A 16,637-nucleotide genomic window follows, 5' to 3' on the forward strand; every position below is an offset into this window, starting at 1 on the left:
TCATCCTGAAGGTCCTGCAGGTGTCTGTAAAACTCTGGGGAGCCCTTGGAAAAAAAACACCAGAGGAGACCAAATTATTTCATTTTATTCAAGGATACATGCTTTGCTTTTCGTACACTCTGGCTTATTTTCACGCTGGATATATTTAGGTCCTGAAGCTACTGTAACTGAGAGAGCTCAATACTCTCTGAAGATTACTTATAGGTTACTGGCCACCAGTAAGATGTCCCACTCCCTGCAGGCCAACATAACTAGAGCCAGAACTATTGGCACTGTGATATTCCTGAATGAAATCCATGAATTAGAAATGAGCATTAATTTGGCAAGGATGTAGCAGATAACTGAAGTCATAGAATTGAATAAATGAAAATAATTTAAATGAAAGAAAAGGGAAGATGTGTGTAACCAGGCAGCCATCTTGGGAATCACTGTTAATGGGAAAGACAAGTGTCTCAATTAGGTGTTTTCTTTTTTTCTTACTTCTATGAAGACAAATTATTTCTACATCAGAGAAAATTCTGTTTACAGTAACTCACCTAAATGTCAAATGTTTGTTTTATATTAGCTACTCCCAGTAGTGCTCTTGGAAACATTTGTGTTCAAAAAGCCCAGTATAACATACCATCCATAACAAAGCCAGGTCTATCAAGGAAAGAGGAGGGGAGCCAGGACTCCTTGGTTCCAAACCTGGAAGGGTTCCCTGCTCTAGGTTTCAGGCTTGAGCACTTCTTCAAGAAGAAACCCTGGAGTACATTCACATTGTCTTTTCAGGATAATTCATAGGACTAGATACCCTGGTGAATCCTTCTGAAATATGGCATAACTGGGTGCCTACGATATTTTGGGCACACTGCCATTAGCATCCTAAGTCAGTGCTGAACACACTGCACACATGAGTCCTCCCAAGTGGCTTTTGAGTTTGCAAAGCCACAAAAGAGAGCTAGACTCTTAGCTCCCGGCTCTCCCAGTGGTAATTGCCCCTGCTTTCATTGCCTTTTGACAAAATGCTCCATTTCGGGCCCATCTGCCACTGCAACTCTCTGTTTTTCTTTCTCTTCTTGTTCCATGGCTGCTGAAGGGGGAGCCTTGTGTCATGGGAGAGAGGAAGATCTATAAAAAACGCAAGCCTGGAGCCCAGTGTTCCCTAGGTCGGGACTATTCCCAGACTGTGGTGTCTGAACCATGTGTCTGCGGTCAAGGGGACTTTGAGTGGTGAGTATGTGACTGTAGGGACTGTTGCAGGGACTGTTCTTGTAGCATTGGCAGTGGCCGAGCTACTGCCCAGAAAGAAAACCTTGCAGGGAATCTGGGTCTCATGCAGCTTTGTGGCTGTGATCATACTGTATAGCATAGATGTGGTCCCCATAGCTGTTGTATAAGGGACATGTCCCCTTCACCTGCAGGAGACATTTTTTAATCTCCATGAGAAATCCAAGCCTGGAATTCAAAAGCAAAAAAATGCAAGTCCTGATTGACTTTTTTTTTTTTTGTCCATCATTCTAGAAGAGTGACAGCCAGGACTGTTCTGTGGTCCAAAGCATGTCCCTTACAGGAGAAAGAGGGAATTTCTCTGTCCTCAGTTCCAAGGTCATTGGATACATAGGGAGCAAGCTAGCAAACACATGCACATTTTTATCATCATTCCTTTGAATTCCTGGGAATCATTTGTTGCTTTTTAGCATTGTTTTACTGAGAAATTTCCAAAAGGGCTTCCATGACATGACTGTACACCCCACCCGTGTCAGATGTAGCTACTTGTTTTGCATAAATATTGGTGTTTCTAACTTAATGGGGCCATAATTTGCAAGCTGCTTTAAGGTCACTTTGAAAGCAGCTTAAAAATAAAACAGGGAAAAAATAAACCACTACTCAATATTGCTTGACAGCTAGGGATAGGAGAATGCATAACAGTCAGGATCTCTGCACAAGGAATTCCTACAAGAAACCTGTGATAGGTAACATTGCAAAGATTCAAGACTGTCTATAGCACTGATGTTTGAGCTTAAATGATCAGAATGGCATTTAAGTGGAGTTTAGAATACCCTGAAAACAGATCAGCTGAGTAAACATTTTCATTTTATAGTAGGTTATCAGGATCAGTGTCAGATTTGGTATCGGTGTGATTCCTGAAAGCTTCATGTAGCTTCGAATCCTTCCTGAAGAGGTGTGAGGCATGAGATCTGCGCACTTATTGGGACTTAGACCAGCTCACACCCACAGTTCTTTATAGAACATGGACACACTGAAATGCGGCAAAAATGAATTAAAAATATAGACCAAAGTGTTTTCTTCAATATTGGAGTAGTTTGGCTCTAAGAGGAGAGGTTCAGGGATATAGAGCAGAGATTTTCATCTTATCTGGATGGATGTTTAATTTGTTCCTAATACCAATATTACATTTGAGACTCCTTAGCTTGACTCAGAGGATCTTTCCCCTTTGTTCTTATCATGGAAACTTGCAGGATGAACAAACTATCTTGCCCTGCAGTATCTGCCCTTGGCATTGGCATATGCCTCTATGCTGAACCAAGCCCAATCTCCAGAGATGCTTATGAATTGGCTCTTTTTTTTCTTCCCGCCCCCCGCCCCCCCCCCCCCTTTGTGCCTCACCAGCTTTCTATTTTCACTGTGAAGCTTGTCTTTTCTAAGCTGTAAGTGGAAAACTGCAGTGGCTAAATTGGCCTTAAGTGCTGTTCTGCCTTGAAAAGGGTCTGCATGAGAATGCACCTTTTCAATCAATTGACATGTTCCTTACATGTGTTCAGTGTCGTTTTTGCTTAACTTTCCCACTAACATAGGAGAATATTGCAGTTAACCTTGTCAGTCCTGCAGAGGAAATGCAGGTTAGAGGACAGCAAGCTGGCTTTTGTTTCAGACTCTGTGCTGCCAACAGAATTGTTAACTGGCTTCCAGTTGCAAAATTATTATAGCTGGTAACGGAGAATCAGATGGACCACCTTTAGTTTAAGGGTGAGTTTTGATGCTAGTCTGCAGGACTGACTGGAAGAAGGTGTGGGGCAATCTGTTTGAAGAAAACACTAGCAGAGCTGGAAATGGGGCACCAAGCTTGATTATTTTAAAAGTGATTTTCAGAGAGGAAGGATGAACTCGTGCTCTGTCTTGTGATTTCTAAAAGATGAAACAGTTATTTAGTCAGTAGCAAGATACAGGTTATCCTAGAATATAATTCATCTGCCTTCTTTTGGACATCAGTGTGAGAAGGGGAGGTGCTGAGAAGTGTCTTTTCTCTCCGCTGACTGGAATAAGACTCTAGGCATGGAGATATGCCCCCACTGTAGGTATCTACAGTTGGAAGGACAGCTTCTACTCTTTCACTTGGTGCTTTTGAAAAGGAAAGATGTCCACTCAGCCTGTTCTGGCTGGGTTTACAATTGCCAGTTGTTCTTGGAAGCACCGAGTAGGCTGTCTTGTGTGTGTACTGAGCAGGTCCAGCGGAGAGTCAGGGAAAGGAGGAGGGTCAGCAGCTGGACACTGACCAGCAGGTCTCAACAGACAGGCCCTCTGCCTTCCCAGTAAGTAGGTTTGGAGGCTGGTTCTAGTCACAGAGCATCTCATGCTACTAGGTGTGATGATGCCTGCCTTCAAGAGCTGTGCAAACAGGACGAACAACTGTAGGAGCCCTACAGCACAAGCTGTGAGGGCTGTCCTCCCTCCCATTTAGTCACAGCGCCCTCGCCCCTGTCTGCATCAAGTTGCAGTGCTGTTTCCTGCTGCTAGATGTGAATTTCAGGGGCATAAACCATGATCCAAGGCCCCAGTTCTACAAATCCCCATGAGTCAAGATCAAGGGTGATTCCTGCCAACCCTCACAGTCATTTCCAAAAACAAACCCTTGTCCTTTTCTGACAGAATGGCAGAAGGAACTCAGAAGTGTTATTAAAATGCTCACTGATCTTTCTTTATTTACTCTGTCAAGATAGCTTTCCTGAGAAAGACAGCACAGCAGCTGGACTTGATTATTTCCTTAACTTATGCAAACCCTGGGGCTTATGAGAAGGAAGGTGGGCAGCATGCAAGGTTTTAATATACATTTACCAGAAGTTAATGAACAAGCATAGAACCTTAAGGGCATACACCAATGTTGTCTTTAATTTTATTAAATATTTATGCAGCTCTTTTCTTCTTTGGGGCAAAGTACAGCTCCTCCTGAATATTTTTAATTACCAAGTCACTGCCAGGCATTTTTGAGTGTTCAGGTTGGACCCACTGAGAATGATTAAATTGAGTGTTGAGAGAAAGAACATTAGGGAATATCTGAGCCTTTTAAAGTAGCTTGCAGAATTTTTGCCCTCCAAAAAAGAAATAGCAGCAGCCTGGGTCACTGGGGACACAGCACAATTTTGTCTCACCAAAGCTCTTCCTAGAGACTTTCTGTTGGCAATTCAGACCCTGAACAGGGGAAGGATAAAAGTCAGAGTGTACCAAGGGACACAGAGAGCTTTCAAGGCAATGGCTTCTGTAGGCTCTATGTTTCCACAGAGGTTTAGTTTGTTGGCATTTGTTAACTTGCTTCAGGCAAAAATCCAGACTCCCTTTTTATTTGCCCCTTGAATCCAGCCTGCCAATAAAAGCTGTGCCTGGAAACCTGATCCAGAACTTATTAAAACTTATGGAAAACTTTGGATTAATCCTGTTGCTTCATCATTGTATTGACATGCAAAGGCAGCTGTAAAAGGAAGTATTGGATGGCGTTGTGTGCGCTTCAGCTCTTTGGTCTGGTCCAAAGATTACCCTGGATTACCTTCCCCATGTGAGACAGGGTATCATGTAATCCTTAGACTACCAAATAGGCTGCATCATTTTAGTTTAGTGTTGGAAAAATATCAAGTGTGGTTTTCTTTCAGGCCAGTCATAGCTCAGTCAAAAGGCAGGGAGGCCATTAACATACATAAATATATATACCTTGGCTAGTTGTTCAGGAAGTGCTCCTAGTGTTTTATATTCTTAACTGCTTTGTTGAGAAAAAGTGGCGTTAGGTCTTGGAATTAGTCTGGTTTGTTCTGAAAGCAAAGACTGCAAAAAGCAAGCAAACCAAAAGAACCCAAGTGAAGTTATTAGAGATTAATAAGGAAAGAAGTTAAAAATACAATTTTCTTTCTGACTCTCTGCTTATGATTTGTTACCAAATGAAACACAAGCCATCCAGCACTCTGCAAGTTTGTTAGTTCTGGTATTGTCAGGTATCACATAACTTCTGTGAACTGTGCTCCTGCCTCTCAAACTAATCATGCACTTTGTCTCGGGATGAGCCCAATCTGTGGTGTCGTGCCATCCAGCAGAGCCACCAACACACACACATGCTTTGGGGAACAAAAACGTCACCTAAAAGTCTGAGCTAAATCTAGTGAACAGGTACAGTGATGTACTCATGACTTGTCTCCGTAGTGACTACGGGTATGAGAGGCACAGCAACAACCAGTGTGCCCCAGCCTTCTGGTTCAGCCCATCCTCCCTGTCCAAGGATTGCAGCATTGGTCAGAGCTACTTGAACAGCACTGGGTAAGTGAACCTTGCAGTCTCTCTGGTTTTGGTGACCTTGCAGTAGACAAGAGATAGTTCTTTTTTCTCTGCATCCCGCCTGGCTCCTTTCCAGTCTTATTCGTGAGGTAATGTTTGTAGCAGCATCTGTATGGAACATTGCCTCATCCCTCAGAGGCAGGGAGAAGCACATTAACATAAGTGACATGTAGATATTGTATTGCTATCAAGTGATGTATGATCCCTGGAGCTTAGACTTGGAGCTCCCCTTTGCCGCAAAATTAAAATGCGAATCAAGAAGGTCTATCTGAGAGACAGCTGAACATTTAAAAGGACAGGTTCAAGGTATTTCACATCATTTTTCATTGAACCTCTTCCTATCTTACAGCTCCTATTTATAACAGCTTCTGGGGAGGCTCAAATGAGCAATTTTTAGCCTCATCTCTTTTTTTGTCTGCCATTTTCACTTTCTATATACAATGCCTTGAGATTTCAGGCAAGCTATGTGTGCTGGTTTGTCTTGGTTTTACCCAGAACAGATGGCAAGCGTTGGTTCATTATGGTAGTATCACTTCGTAAATGCTATTCTATCATACGGGGGATACTATGAAACTCTCGTTGCACTGGCTGGTACAAAATTGCAATGTTCCTTGTCAGGCAGTGCAGGCCCTGAAGACTTTGCAGGGCTGCTTCTGAGTCACGGGTCCTGCACGCTCGATTGTTATGACAGGGTTGTTCATGGCTGGTTGATGCGGGTGGCTGAACAAAGCGAAGCTGCTGGGAGTCTGCAGTCACTTAACTTCAGAGACCCCCTTTCAGCTGAAAGGTTGTTATAAATAGGGGATGTAATTACAGGAGCCCTGACCAGTATGACTGCTTGCAGCCCTCTTGACAGAGAGCAATAAGAAAATAGTTGGGGTATGTGTCGTCTTAAACAATCCTGTGTTTTTACTGTGAAATTACTAGAAGGGGTTAATCCCCCTCAACAACACTGGGAATAGCCAAGTGTCTTGCTAGTTAGCTAACCTTCTCCAAGAAGAGCCAAGAGAAAAGCCCATTCCTTGAATCATTTTGAAATTGAACTGGACAAAGCCCTTGGCAGATTGTTCCAAGTGCCTTCTAGCAGAGTAAAGGCAGACAAAATGTAATAAAGAGCATAATTAAAAAGCTGGGATGCAGGGTGCAATCCTGCAGGCATGGGGAGTTGGGGGAGTTCTCTGCCTTTTAGCAGTGCAGAATAATCCACCTCTACAATGTGTGTCCGTTCTCAGTGATGCTGCTGAGAATCTCTAGAGAAGGTTGAATTCTGATTTGTTTGGCTTTCTCCAATTTAATAAAGCATTAGATTTCTTTGATTCTTCCTTTCAGTGAGGAAATCGTGCAGGCAGTTAGCCTTTGAAAAACACATACATTAATATGGAGAAACAAAACAAAAATAAAACAAAGAAACTTTTCCACCCACCATCTGAGCCCAATCTCCTTTTCTTGCTGTTCCCCAGGTACCGAAGGATAGTGTCTAACAACTGCACGGATGGCTTGCGGGAAAAGTACATGGCCAAGATGGAGAAATGCCCTGGAAAAGCACCTCGGGGACTGCACATCCTCACTACTGATGGAAAGTTGGTCACGGAGCAGGGACACAATGCCACCTTCATCATCCTTATGGAAGAGGTTTGTTAGTGCGTTTAGCAGACCTTTCACTGTGTGGTAGGACTGTCACTCTTTTTCTTCCTATGTCAGGCCACTGAGAGGAAAACAGCATTATGTGGGGTCATGACATGATGAACACTCCTGAGATTTAGCAGAATTCATGAAAGAGGACTATATGTAAAAACATACAAACCAATCATATTGGGTCAAGCCAAAGCAGTGTTTGTCCCGTTATCTTGTCGACCAGCGACGGCGAAGCCAATGCTTAAGGAAGGCAGATCTGGTCAAAAATACATTTCCCCACTAGTATCTTGCTGCTTCCAGTGAACTGCAGTTTATGGGGTTTGTGAGGCAGAGATGGTGTCTATGCTTAACAATTCTGTTTCTGGGATGAAAAGCTTTAGCTGAAGCTTTGCTGGGAAAGGTTAAGAGCAGTGGGGAACATTTTCAGACTCCTGGGGAGCAGTGAGGGACATTATTGTTTTGCAGTAGGAACTGAGCCTTTTCAAACCACCTCTGAGCTCCCCAGCCCATATGTTTTATTTATAATATGGCATTATTCCTTCTGTAGCCAACAGTAGCGTGATACCAGGCCACACTGGTGCCTAAAGCATCAAAATATTGAGGCACTTCTGGTGATCTCTCTGAGTCAGGTACCCCTTTATTTGGCAAACATATGTGGTGCAGCTTGTGTCATCAGGGCTTGTGGCTCAGTGGAGGGTTGGATAGCTAAGGAAGGCACTTGGTACGTACTCAGGCTGACAGGAGTGTTTTTTCAAATGATCTTCTGCCTCTTCTGGTCTGTGATTTGATTTAGTGTTTAGGATATATGTGACTGTACCACAAAAAGCCCTGCTTTGTTTGCAGCTGCTGCATTCCCCTGCTGGCTTTTGACTGCCTGTGGAAGGTGTCACTGGAGGTGCAATGGTGATTTTTGCACAATGGCTTCCTACATCTGTGTTTTGGTTAAACAAAAGGTTCAACTCACAACCTCACTTCTAACATTTTTGGGTGTCTCAGGAGGGACAGTCAGGGAGTCATGTGGTGTTGGAGAACCTCAAGTACATTTTGTTATCTACTCTGTCCTGTGTACTTATTTTGGAACAGTAGCTAGAGACAACTGGGAGCCAGGCATGTCAAGGTCACAAACATAAGAATAATGACACCAGGCCAGTCTAGATGCCTGTCTCCTAAGTATCCTGCCTCTGATAACAAGCAACAGTAGATCCCTAGGGAAATCATATTAGGAATGGTGCAAGCCTAGTATCCCTTCCCCTCCCAGTCCCTGGAGTAGCCTCCTTTGGCAACTAAGACCTTCAAGAATATAAGAAGCTGTTGCAAGTCTGAGCACGCTGCCATGGAGAAGTTTTTTTCTCATGATACCTTATTAGTTTTTTTTAAACATACACACTTCTATTAATCTAAATTCTTATACAGTAACTAAATGTTTCATTGGGACCACACTAATCTGACAGGGCCTTTTTACATACTTCCTCAGAGGTTCATGCATGCTCTGCTTTTATACAAAGGGGATTTCTTGTCTACCTGGCTGATTCTTTTATATTCTGCAGACTTGACATGGTAAGACGATTTGTATAGACACTGTGAGTGGGAGTTCAGAAAAGAACAGACATAATCTAAAAATTAGGAATCTAGTAGTAATTTATTAAGGAACTCAAGCAGAACTGCTGCATACAAAGAATGATAAACAGATGGGGAATAAGGCAGCATCAAGGTAGCTGAAAAGTGGAGTCCTAACAGGCTTTAGAGATTGAAGAGGCAGCTGAATAAATATGTGAGAGCATTCACCCTATGTCCTTTGTTGAAATATAAGGATGGTTAGAAAAACATTTTATTGAAACTATTTTTTTCTAAGGGAAGAGGATTTTCAAGATCATGTCTTTGTGGGTGAACAGCTTATTCCACAGAGAGTTGTGTGTTGAGTTTGTTTCTTAAAAGAATAGACATTTTAAAAGGGAAAAAAACCAGAACACTGAGGTTTTGGGCAAAAGTATTCCAGTCTTTCAGTGTGAACCTGAGATGTATTGTCATCAAAGCGTTCCTTGTTAGTTGGAAGAAATAATTTCTGTGGAAGTCTTAATTATTACATACCTTGCTGTCATACAGATTCATTCCTGCCTTATTGCACCTTCTCTGGTCAGTCTGTTTCCTGGTGGGTTGTTTTGCGCCTATGTCTATACCCACTTTCTCAGCCAAACAGCAGTCTGGCAAGCCCTCCTATGGATACATCTGTGTGGTCTCCATTCAGCCTTCCTGCTGTTTCAGACTAACCCTGATCAGCAACTTTGTGATTAGCCATCAGTTCCAACCCCATATTTCTAAAAACACAGGAAAATCAGTAGTCATTGTGCATTCCTTTGTCCATTATTATTGCCATGGACGTATTCTGAATTATCACTGTGAACAATACTACTAAAGATAAATCTGTAAATTCTGAGAAATTTAGTTTTCAATTAACTATGATAAAGTCTTCATTTACCATTGGACAGCATAAAGGTCAGTCACATCAATATATTGAGGTTTATGCCATATCACAGCTTCTTTCTTTCAGTAATTACAAGGTGATGGCAAGGCTTTGTAACAGTGTTGGAACTGCAAGTGGGGTGGGAAGGCAAGCAGTGACTATTCAAAGAACAAATATGGGACCCCTGCACATCAGTTAGACGATTGCTAAACTGTGTTTATGGAAAGAGGTAGCTACATCCATGTCATATTGTTATGCAAACAATTTGAGAGCTTCATTAGACGAACCAAAACACATCGTGTATATGCGCTCCACTCCCCAAGCGTATGTGGGATGAAATATAGCCCCCCTGAAATCAGTAAAAGTTTGGCTCGTAAGTTCAGAAGGCCAAAATTTCAACCACTGTTCTGTCTCTACAGTTTTTATCACTTTGCTGGTGTGGCTTCCAGGCAGGAAAACTTTCCAGGCTAGTCTTGATGGGGAGATGACTCTGAAGAGCTCTTCCATGGCAATACTCCTCTCTACCCATTCCAATACCCTCTGCCTGCTCACTGATTTCATTATGCAGAGCTCCAATCTTTGTGACAGCCCCCCAGCTCATTCCCTTTTGGTAGTTTACAGGGCTTAAAGCAATAAACTGTGAGTTTTTAATATATATGGAGAGCAATGATTTTTTTTTCCCATTTGAAATGCCTCTGCTTCATCTGTATTTTAACTCATGTTCATAAGCTCCGGAATATCTGACATCATGTGTGGGGCTAGCACACTTAGTATTTTATTTACTGGATGCAGAGGTATGGAAAGGAGAAAGAAAACACTATTAGTGTAATGGGCAGGCTTTGCACTGAAGACCCAACTCTCATAATTGGTGGAAAGATCATCTGCTACTGTTTAGTCATGAAAAAATCTGTTCCTGCTTCTCCACTTTAAACCTTCTTATTTCAGATAGAATTATATTGGAGAAGCAAGGAGGAAATAGAAAAGAGAATTTTAAGGCATGAGAGAGGATCTGCCGTGATGGATGCAAGAGATTTCAGCCTGAGGTCACCAGTGATTAATCCAGCCCAGATCAAATTTTTATCTTCTGTTCAGTGTCTTCCATATGAGATGAACTTGTGGTTTTAGTACATTCCCTTGAGAAGTGGTTTTGAAAGGTTTAACAAGCTGTGGGAGCCTTTCTATCAAATAACTGAATATCCCAAGAGTGTAATTTTGCCCCTGCTAGAGAATTTTTTAGAGTGACTTAAAAAAATCTCTGTCAAAAGGATGTTATTGGCTACTCAATATTATAGGTAGGCTTTAGTGTCACTACCACTCTAGTCCTCTATGTTTTCTTTTTCGCTTATACTGTATTTTTAATGTCCTAGTAGGACAGAGGTGAAAACTGTGCCCTGATCAAGTCAACAGACAAAACTCCCCTGGCTCCTGTGGTGTGGGAATAATGGAGCAAGGAAGCAGAGAGATCTAATATATAGAACTAAATATCCATATTTCAAAACCAGCATGTAATAACCCTGATTATATGGGTGTGTACCTGAAGACTCCAAGTATACACTCAAGGCAAACTCACATGTGAAAAATACCCTTCCTACACACTGATTTGTTAATGCAGGCATAGCCTATGAGGAAGATAAAATCTGTGGGGCATGCTGCGGTCCTGATTACCTACACAGGGGACCTGCTTCAGTGTAGTCTGTGCTCCCAGATTTCCATCCAAATGACAAGATCAGGTGCACTTTCAGGGCTGAGACCAGTAGCAGAACAAAGCATCCTGCTTGTGTCAGTACCACCATTGCCACTTACACAGGCCAATGGCAAATGCTAGTAAGAGCAGCCCCCATGAATTTGGAGTCAGTGGGAGGCAAGAACTGGGACCTTTTGCCTTTCATGGGTGTTTCTATCTCTGCAGGAGCCTTTGTTGTGCACCTTTGGTCTCAATTGCTGATCATTTGGCTTAGAACAGCCTGTGAGATTTAATCCTGATTTAAGGACCTCTTTCTCCATGATCCAGCCAGTATTCTGCCTTCATCCTGACTGTCCAGGGATGATAAGAGGTCATGATCCAAAATGGATCTGTGCTGTGTATGAATGTGTTTGGACCATATGAAAAATCACTTACAGATGTGAGGTTCACAGTCAGAATTCAGGCTGCAGGCCATGTGTTTTGCTGCACACAGGTAAACTTGAAAACTACTGCTCAGAGGAAAGCTGGTGCTGTCAGCTGTAAAACTTTTAGGGACTGTCACATGTGTGGTTGTCCCAAGCAATCTTTTCCCTTTGTCTGATCTGCACAGTTTTTCTAGGAAGTCATGGTTTGTTTTGTGCAATACCTGGTGCGGAGGCTTTACTGAAATCAGTGAGGTCAGCAGTCTCTTCCAGCGATCACCATTGATGTAGGAGCCTGCAGAATTTGAGCTGGCTGCGAAGGGGTTGGAAGCACATCAGAACTGGCTGTGAGTTACATAGCTGCTTCCCTCCCTTAGATTAGCACCTACTGGAACTGCACATTAGCTTTCATCCTGACCCCGTGCACTCACAGCTGTAATGGGGTTTATGAGAAGGCCATTAAATATTTCTGAACTTCCTATTTCAAAACAAAACAAAAAACCTAACCAGTTCAATTTATGAGCGGGGATTTTTTTTTTTTTAATTTTTGGGGGTTGGTTTGGATTTTTTTGGTTGGGTTTTTTTTGTTTTGTTTTGTTTTGTTTTTTTTTCCTTTGGTATCTCACTCTTATCCTCAATATATCTGGGGATTGGTTTCAGTTTGGGGCTAGGAGCATCTCCAAAAGGTTAGCGATGTCTTCTTCACCCATACTGAATACGGTGGAGACCTTTCATGACAGGAAATTACTTGGGCCAACACAGCTTATATATATGCAGAAAGCTACAGAGATTTAATCTAAGGTCTAGTTTTATTTCAGTTTAGTGAAATCACTGCAGTGGGCTTTAGCTTTGTTTAAATTAGCCTTGTTTTGTGTTACTTTTAGTCAGCTGGGGACAAATATAAAGTAAGGCTCCAAGAAACTGAAAGAACAGACTCCTCTACAGTTCAAATACAGTGGTTTAAAGCATGATTTAAATTAAAACAGTGTAGCTGCTGCCTCAAGACAATACCTGCAGAGCTGGAATCTCTTGTCTGTTGTTCCCTCCATCGCTTAATAGCTGTCATTGACAGTAATCCTAGAAGGGATTTTCTTGTCATCTACTTCATTCTCCTGTGTAGGCAGGCCCTATCTCTGTGTTGACTAGCGTTAGGCAAAAGCTGTCAGTCCTCAATGTGGGACTCAACCTGTATAAATTCAGCCATCCTGGAGTTACGTGTCTAACTGAAACTAGTCACCTAGATGCTCTATCATCATGGTACAGGGATGGATATTTGCAGATGATGATTCATGTCACCTGTCTCAGTTATCTTAGGATGGGATGTGTTGTTCTCTTTCTGTCTTTCTCTTCCACTGACTATACAGGAAGCCTGGAAAACTTGCTTAGACTAGACTTATAGCATCTCAGTGACTAGGTTCTGTTTCTTTGGAACATCTTGGAGAGCCACTTAGCCATTGTCTTGTCTCCACAGTGTCCCCAATGCTCCCATGTTCGTATGGGAATTACTCTCCAATTAGCATCTAGCCTACCATCTCACTGCCTCTGATGGAACTACTTGTTGGACACCACCCACTTAACAAAAGGCTGTGCAAAGCCCTGGGCACTTCAGTGACATATAATCCCCAAGCATGCATTGCATTAGATGATTCAAATACAGTCCCCTTGATACATGCACTTTTGGCACTCTGCCCTCCCAAAATCCCTGAACCCCCAAGATGAGGGAATAACATCTCTTTACAGGTATAAATGTTCAGTTATTCTAAGCATTGCTTGTATATAATTACCTGGTGTTGATTTGTGTCTGGCCCCTTTGGGGACTGACAGAATGAAGCTAGACTTTTTTGGTGAAGTTATGAGTTTGTGTCCATGCTAATGAAATGGAATGGGGAAGTGGGATGGAGGGTAATATAAATTACTTTATCAGCCCAGTTTCCTAATCCAACTTTCTCTGTTACAGGGTGATCTTCAGAGGACAAACATTCAGCTTGATTTTGGAGATGGCATTGCAGTATCCTATGCTAATTTCAGCCCTGTTGAGGATGGCATCCGGCATGTGTATAAGAGTGCTGGAATATTTCAGGTGACAGCGTATGCAGAGAACAGCCTGGGCTCTGACACTGCTGTCCTCTTCCTGCATGTGCTCTGTAAGTACTTGCAGCTGCTGGATTACTTGGGTGAAAAACCTAACCTCACTGAAAATCCCTGCAACTTCAGCAGGGCCTAAGAATACATGCAAACCCACCTACATATGCAGCTCATGTTCTTCCAAAGGCTTGGAGTTTTAGACACTCTTCTATTGTAAGAAAACTTTATTGAATGAAGGGGAAGGGAAGCTTCTCTTAAAACAAGTACATCTGCAGTCCTCACAGGTACAGAAAAATGTTCGAAAATGTTTCTCGGGCTTTCTGAAAGGGTGAGAGACCAAACAGCATAAGAAACAAAGCCCAAATGTGAGTTTCCCATATACTTCTAAATCCAAGAGGCTTAGATTAATCTACTAAATTTTGAATCAGTTATTCAGGATTCAGGAGTTTACAGTGCTTATTAAATAAAATGAAAACATTATGCTGACTATATGTCCTGGGATATGAATGTACTGAAGACTAATGTGCTACTTTTCATCTTTCATGTGTATGACATGCATCCTTAACTTGTCCCTCCTGTTTGGTAGATCAATGCAATTTCTCTCCACTTGCCAAATGAGCAGGTTTAAATACAGAGCCCCCAGCTGGCTTTCTCAAAGCCACAGGAGAGAGCAGAGGGTGTGGCATGCAGGATGAGACCAGGAAGATCCCAGTTTTTTGTCCTGCTCTCAGGCTGCTAGATTTCCTGGGCAGAGCGCTCCATGTGTGCTCAGATGTACCTCATTGGTTTTGCCCCTAATGGTGCTCACAGCCATGTCTGTCTTCCCTCTTAGCCTGTCAGAATGTCTTCTAGCCTGTCTATCTTTTATCTGAGCTTTTCTGCTGGAAGGAGACAAGTCAGAAATTTCTGAAACTCAAGAACCTTTTTCTTCTCTTTAATTTCAAGCTCCCTGTGTGAGGGAATAAATGTTCCTTGAAGCTTTTATTATGCTCATAATTCCCTCAAAGTCAATCATGGCTGCATTTAACAACCTGTTATTAGAGCATTAACTGTTTTTTCCTTCACCTTGGGCCATTAGCTGACAAAAGTGATGGTTACCTGGTAATAACAACCAGCTTTGTATGGATTATCTGATTTTTCTCATAGGAATCGCTTTTTCGTTGAGGATTTTAGAGCAGAATGCAATGAGGAGCAGTTGCTTGGCCTGGTTGTGCTACTTTACCCTCTTCTTCCTCAGCCTCTCAGATCTCTCCTTTGACTTTCATAGCATTCTTAGGTGGCCAACTTACTATTATTATCTCTAGGGAAATATTTTGCAAGCATTTACATTCATGCTAACACTGAAATAAGATGATACCACAGTACTAGACTTCTAATATATTTGCATGTAGTAGTTAATATAGGAGGATTGACCTTGAAGCTCAAATGTACAGGCAAAAATGCCTGCTATATAAATCATTCTTGTTATACCATCTGTTGAGTGGTGAAAAAAAAAAAGAAAAAAGAAGGTTCTTGGCCTTAAGCAACAGTAGTTTTCTACCCTGCGGCCTTATCAGGGGTCAGTCAAGTTTTCACCTTTCTGGAATCTGCTGTCAAGCTGCTCATCCCTTCATTTTAAAGGAAGTGATGACATTAGTTATTTTTCCTCTTAAATGCACTGTCACAAAATATCTGGGGGAACCTGCTATTCTTGACAACCCAGAATACTTGCTATGGGCAGATTTCAGGGGTGACTTGCTGGTAGAGATGCCTTTGGAAAGGGGGAACAAAAAAGAACAAGTTTTTTGGAGCCAAAACCAAGAAGAGTGTCCCATTGTGCTCAGAGCTGTATGTTCTGATGCTAAAAGAACAAGTTTGCTCTCCAGAATCCTTGTAATCCAAGTAGGTGGAGAAGTGATTAATGTCCCCATTTCATGCTTGAAAAGCTGAGAGGTAACACAAGGAAATCGTCTGAGTTAAAATCAGCAAATTTCCTGCTTCCCAGAATTAATGTCTTATCCAAAAAAACCCACCTCACTTCTTTCTTACATCATCCTTTCCTTCTCACAGTGACAGTCTATCAGTTTGCTGTGTTTTAAAAGGTACATCCAGAAAGACTCAATAATACTGTCTGATGAGCAGCAGTTACAAGCTGAAATTCAGTACCAGTAAAACAAAAAAAAAATTAAATGAGGAAAACAATGGAGGTAGTTTAAAGCTTTTACTAACAAACAAAACCTCAGTATCTTTTACACATGTGTTTTTCTAGAGAGGAACTGGCTTCTTAATTCTGAACTTCATGCACTAGCCTAGTTCTGGACATTTGCATTTATTGAACACAAATTTGCACTGATACTTTCTTATTTTTTAAGTCCCTCAAAACCAAGTTATTCTGACTGCTAAATGCTTTGTTATGCCAATGCACATATCTTTCAAGTAGTTCCTGCCTTTTTGCTAGTGGTAACTGATTCCCCAAAGACTTCTCAAGGTCAGGCCAAAGTCAAAAAGATACCAAGTATTTCTGAAATCATGAATCTTTCGTTTAGGTATCTTCTAAAGAAGTATCAGGGAGTATTTAATCAAGTCATAAATGCCTAATATATAATGAGATTTAAATCGTCTGCTAAAATGATTTTCCCACAAATCTTGGTAGTGGATATATTTCCAAGAAAACACCTTCTTTCTTTCTTGTGTCCTACCCCTCAAGCTTTCAATATCTAGTGCAAAGCCAGTTAATTGCTCTCCCTTAAACTGCATTAAAAAAATTATTCTAACTCAGTGCTGACCCTCTCTGAAATTAGAAATTTGGAAAATGTGTATTTCTAGCTCCCCT

General features: G+C 41.8%; 1 protein-coding gene across 1 annotated transcript in view; it reads left to right on the forward strand.

Moving 5' to 3' along the window:
- SORCS3 (sortilin related VPS10 domain containing receptor 3) overlaps positions 1–16,637 on the forward strand; it is a 317,833-nt gene that overhangs the window by 281,993 nt on the left and 19,203 nt on the right. Inside the window, exons 16-19 of the mRNA XM_064464110.1 lie at positions 1,079–1,212; positions 5,407–5,520; positions 6,999–7,170; positions 13,698–13,884. Of these exons, the coding sequence (XP_064320180.1) occupies positions 1,079–1,212; positions 5,407–5,520; positions 6,999–7,170; positions 13,698–13,884 (607 nt within the window). The remainder of the gene's footprint in view (positions 1–1,078; positions 1,213–5,406; positions 5,521–6,998; positions 7,171–13,697; positions 13,885–16,637) is intronic.

This window comes from Phalacrocorax carbo, chromosome 12 (genome assembly GCF_963921805.1).
Source record: "Phalacrocorax carbo chromosome 12, bPhaCar2.1, whole genome shotgun sequence".
In the NCBI taxonomy this organism is placed as follows: Eukaryota; Metazoa; Chordata; class Aves; order Suliformes; family Phalacrocoracidae; genus Phalacrocorax; species Phalacrocorax carbo.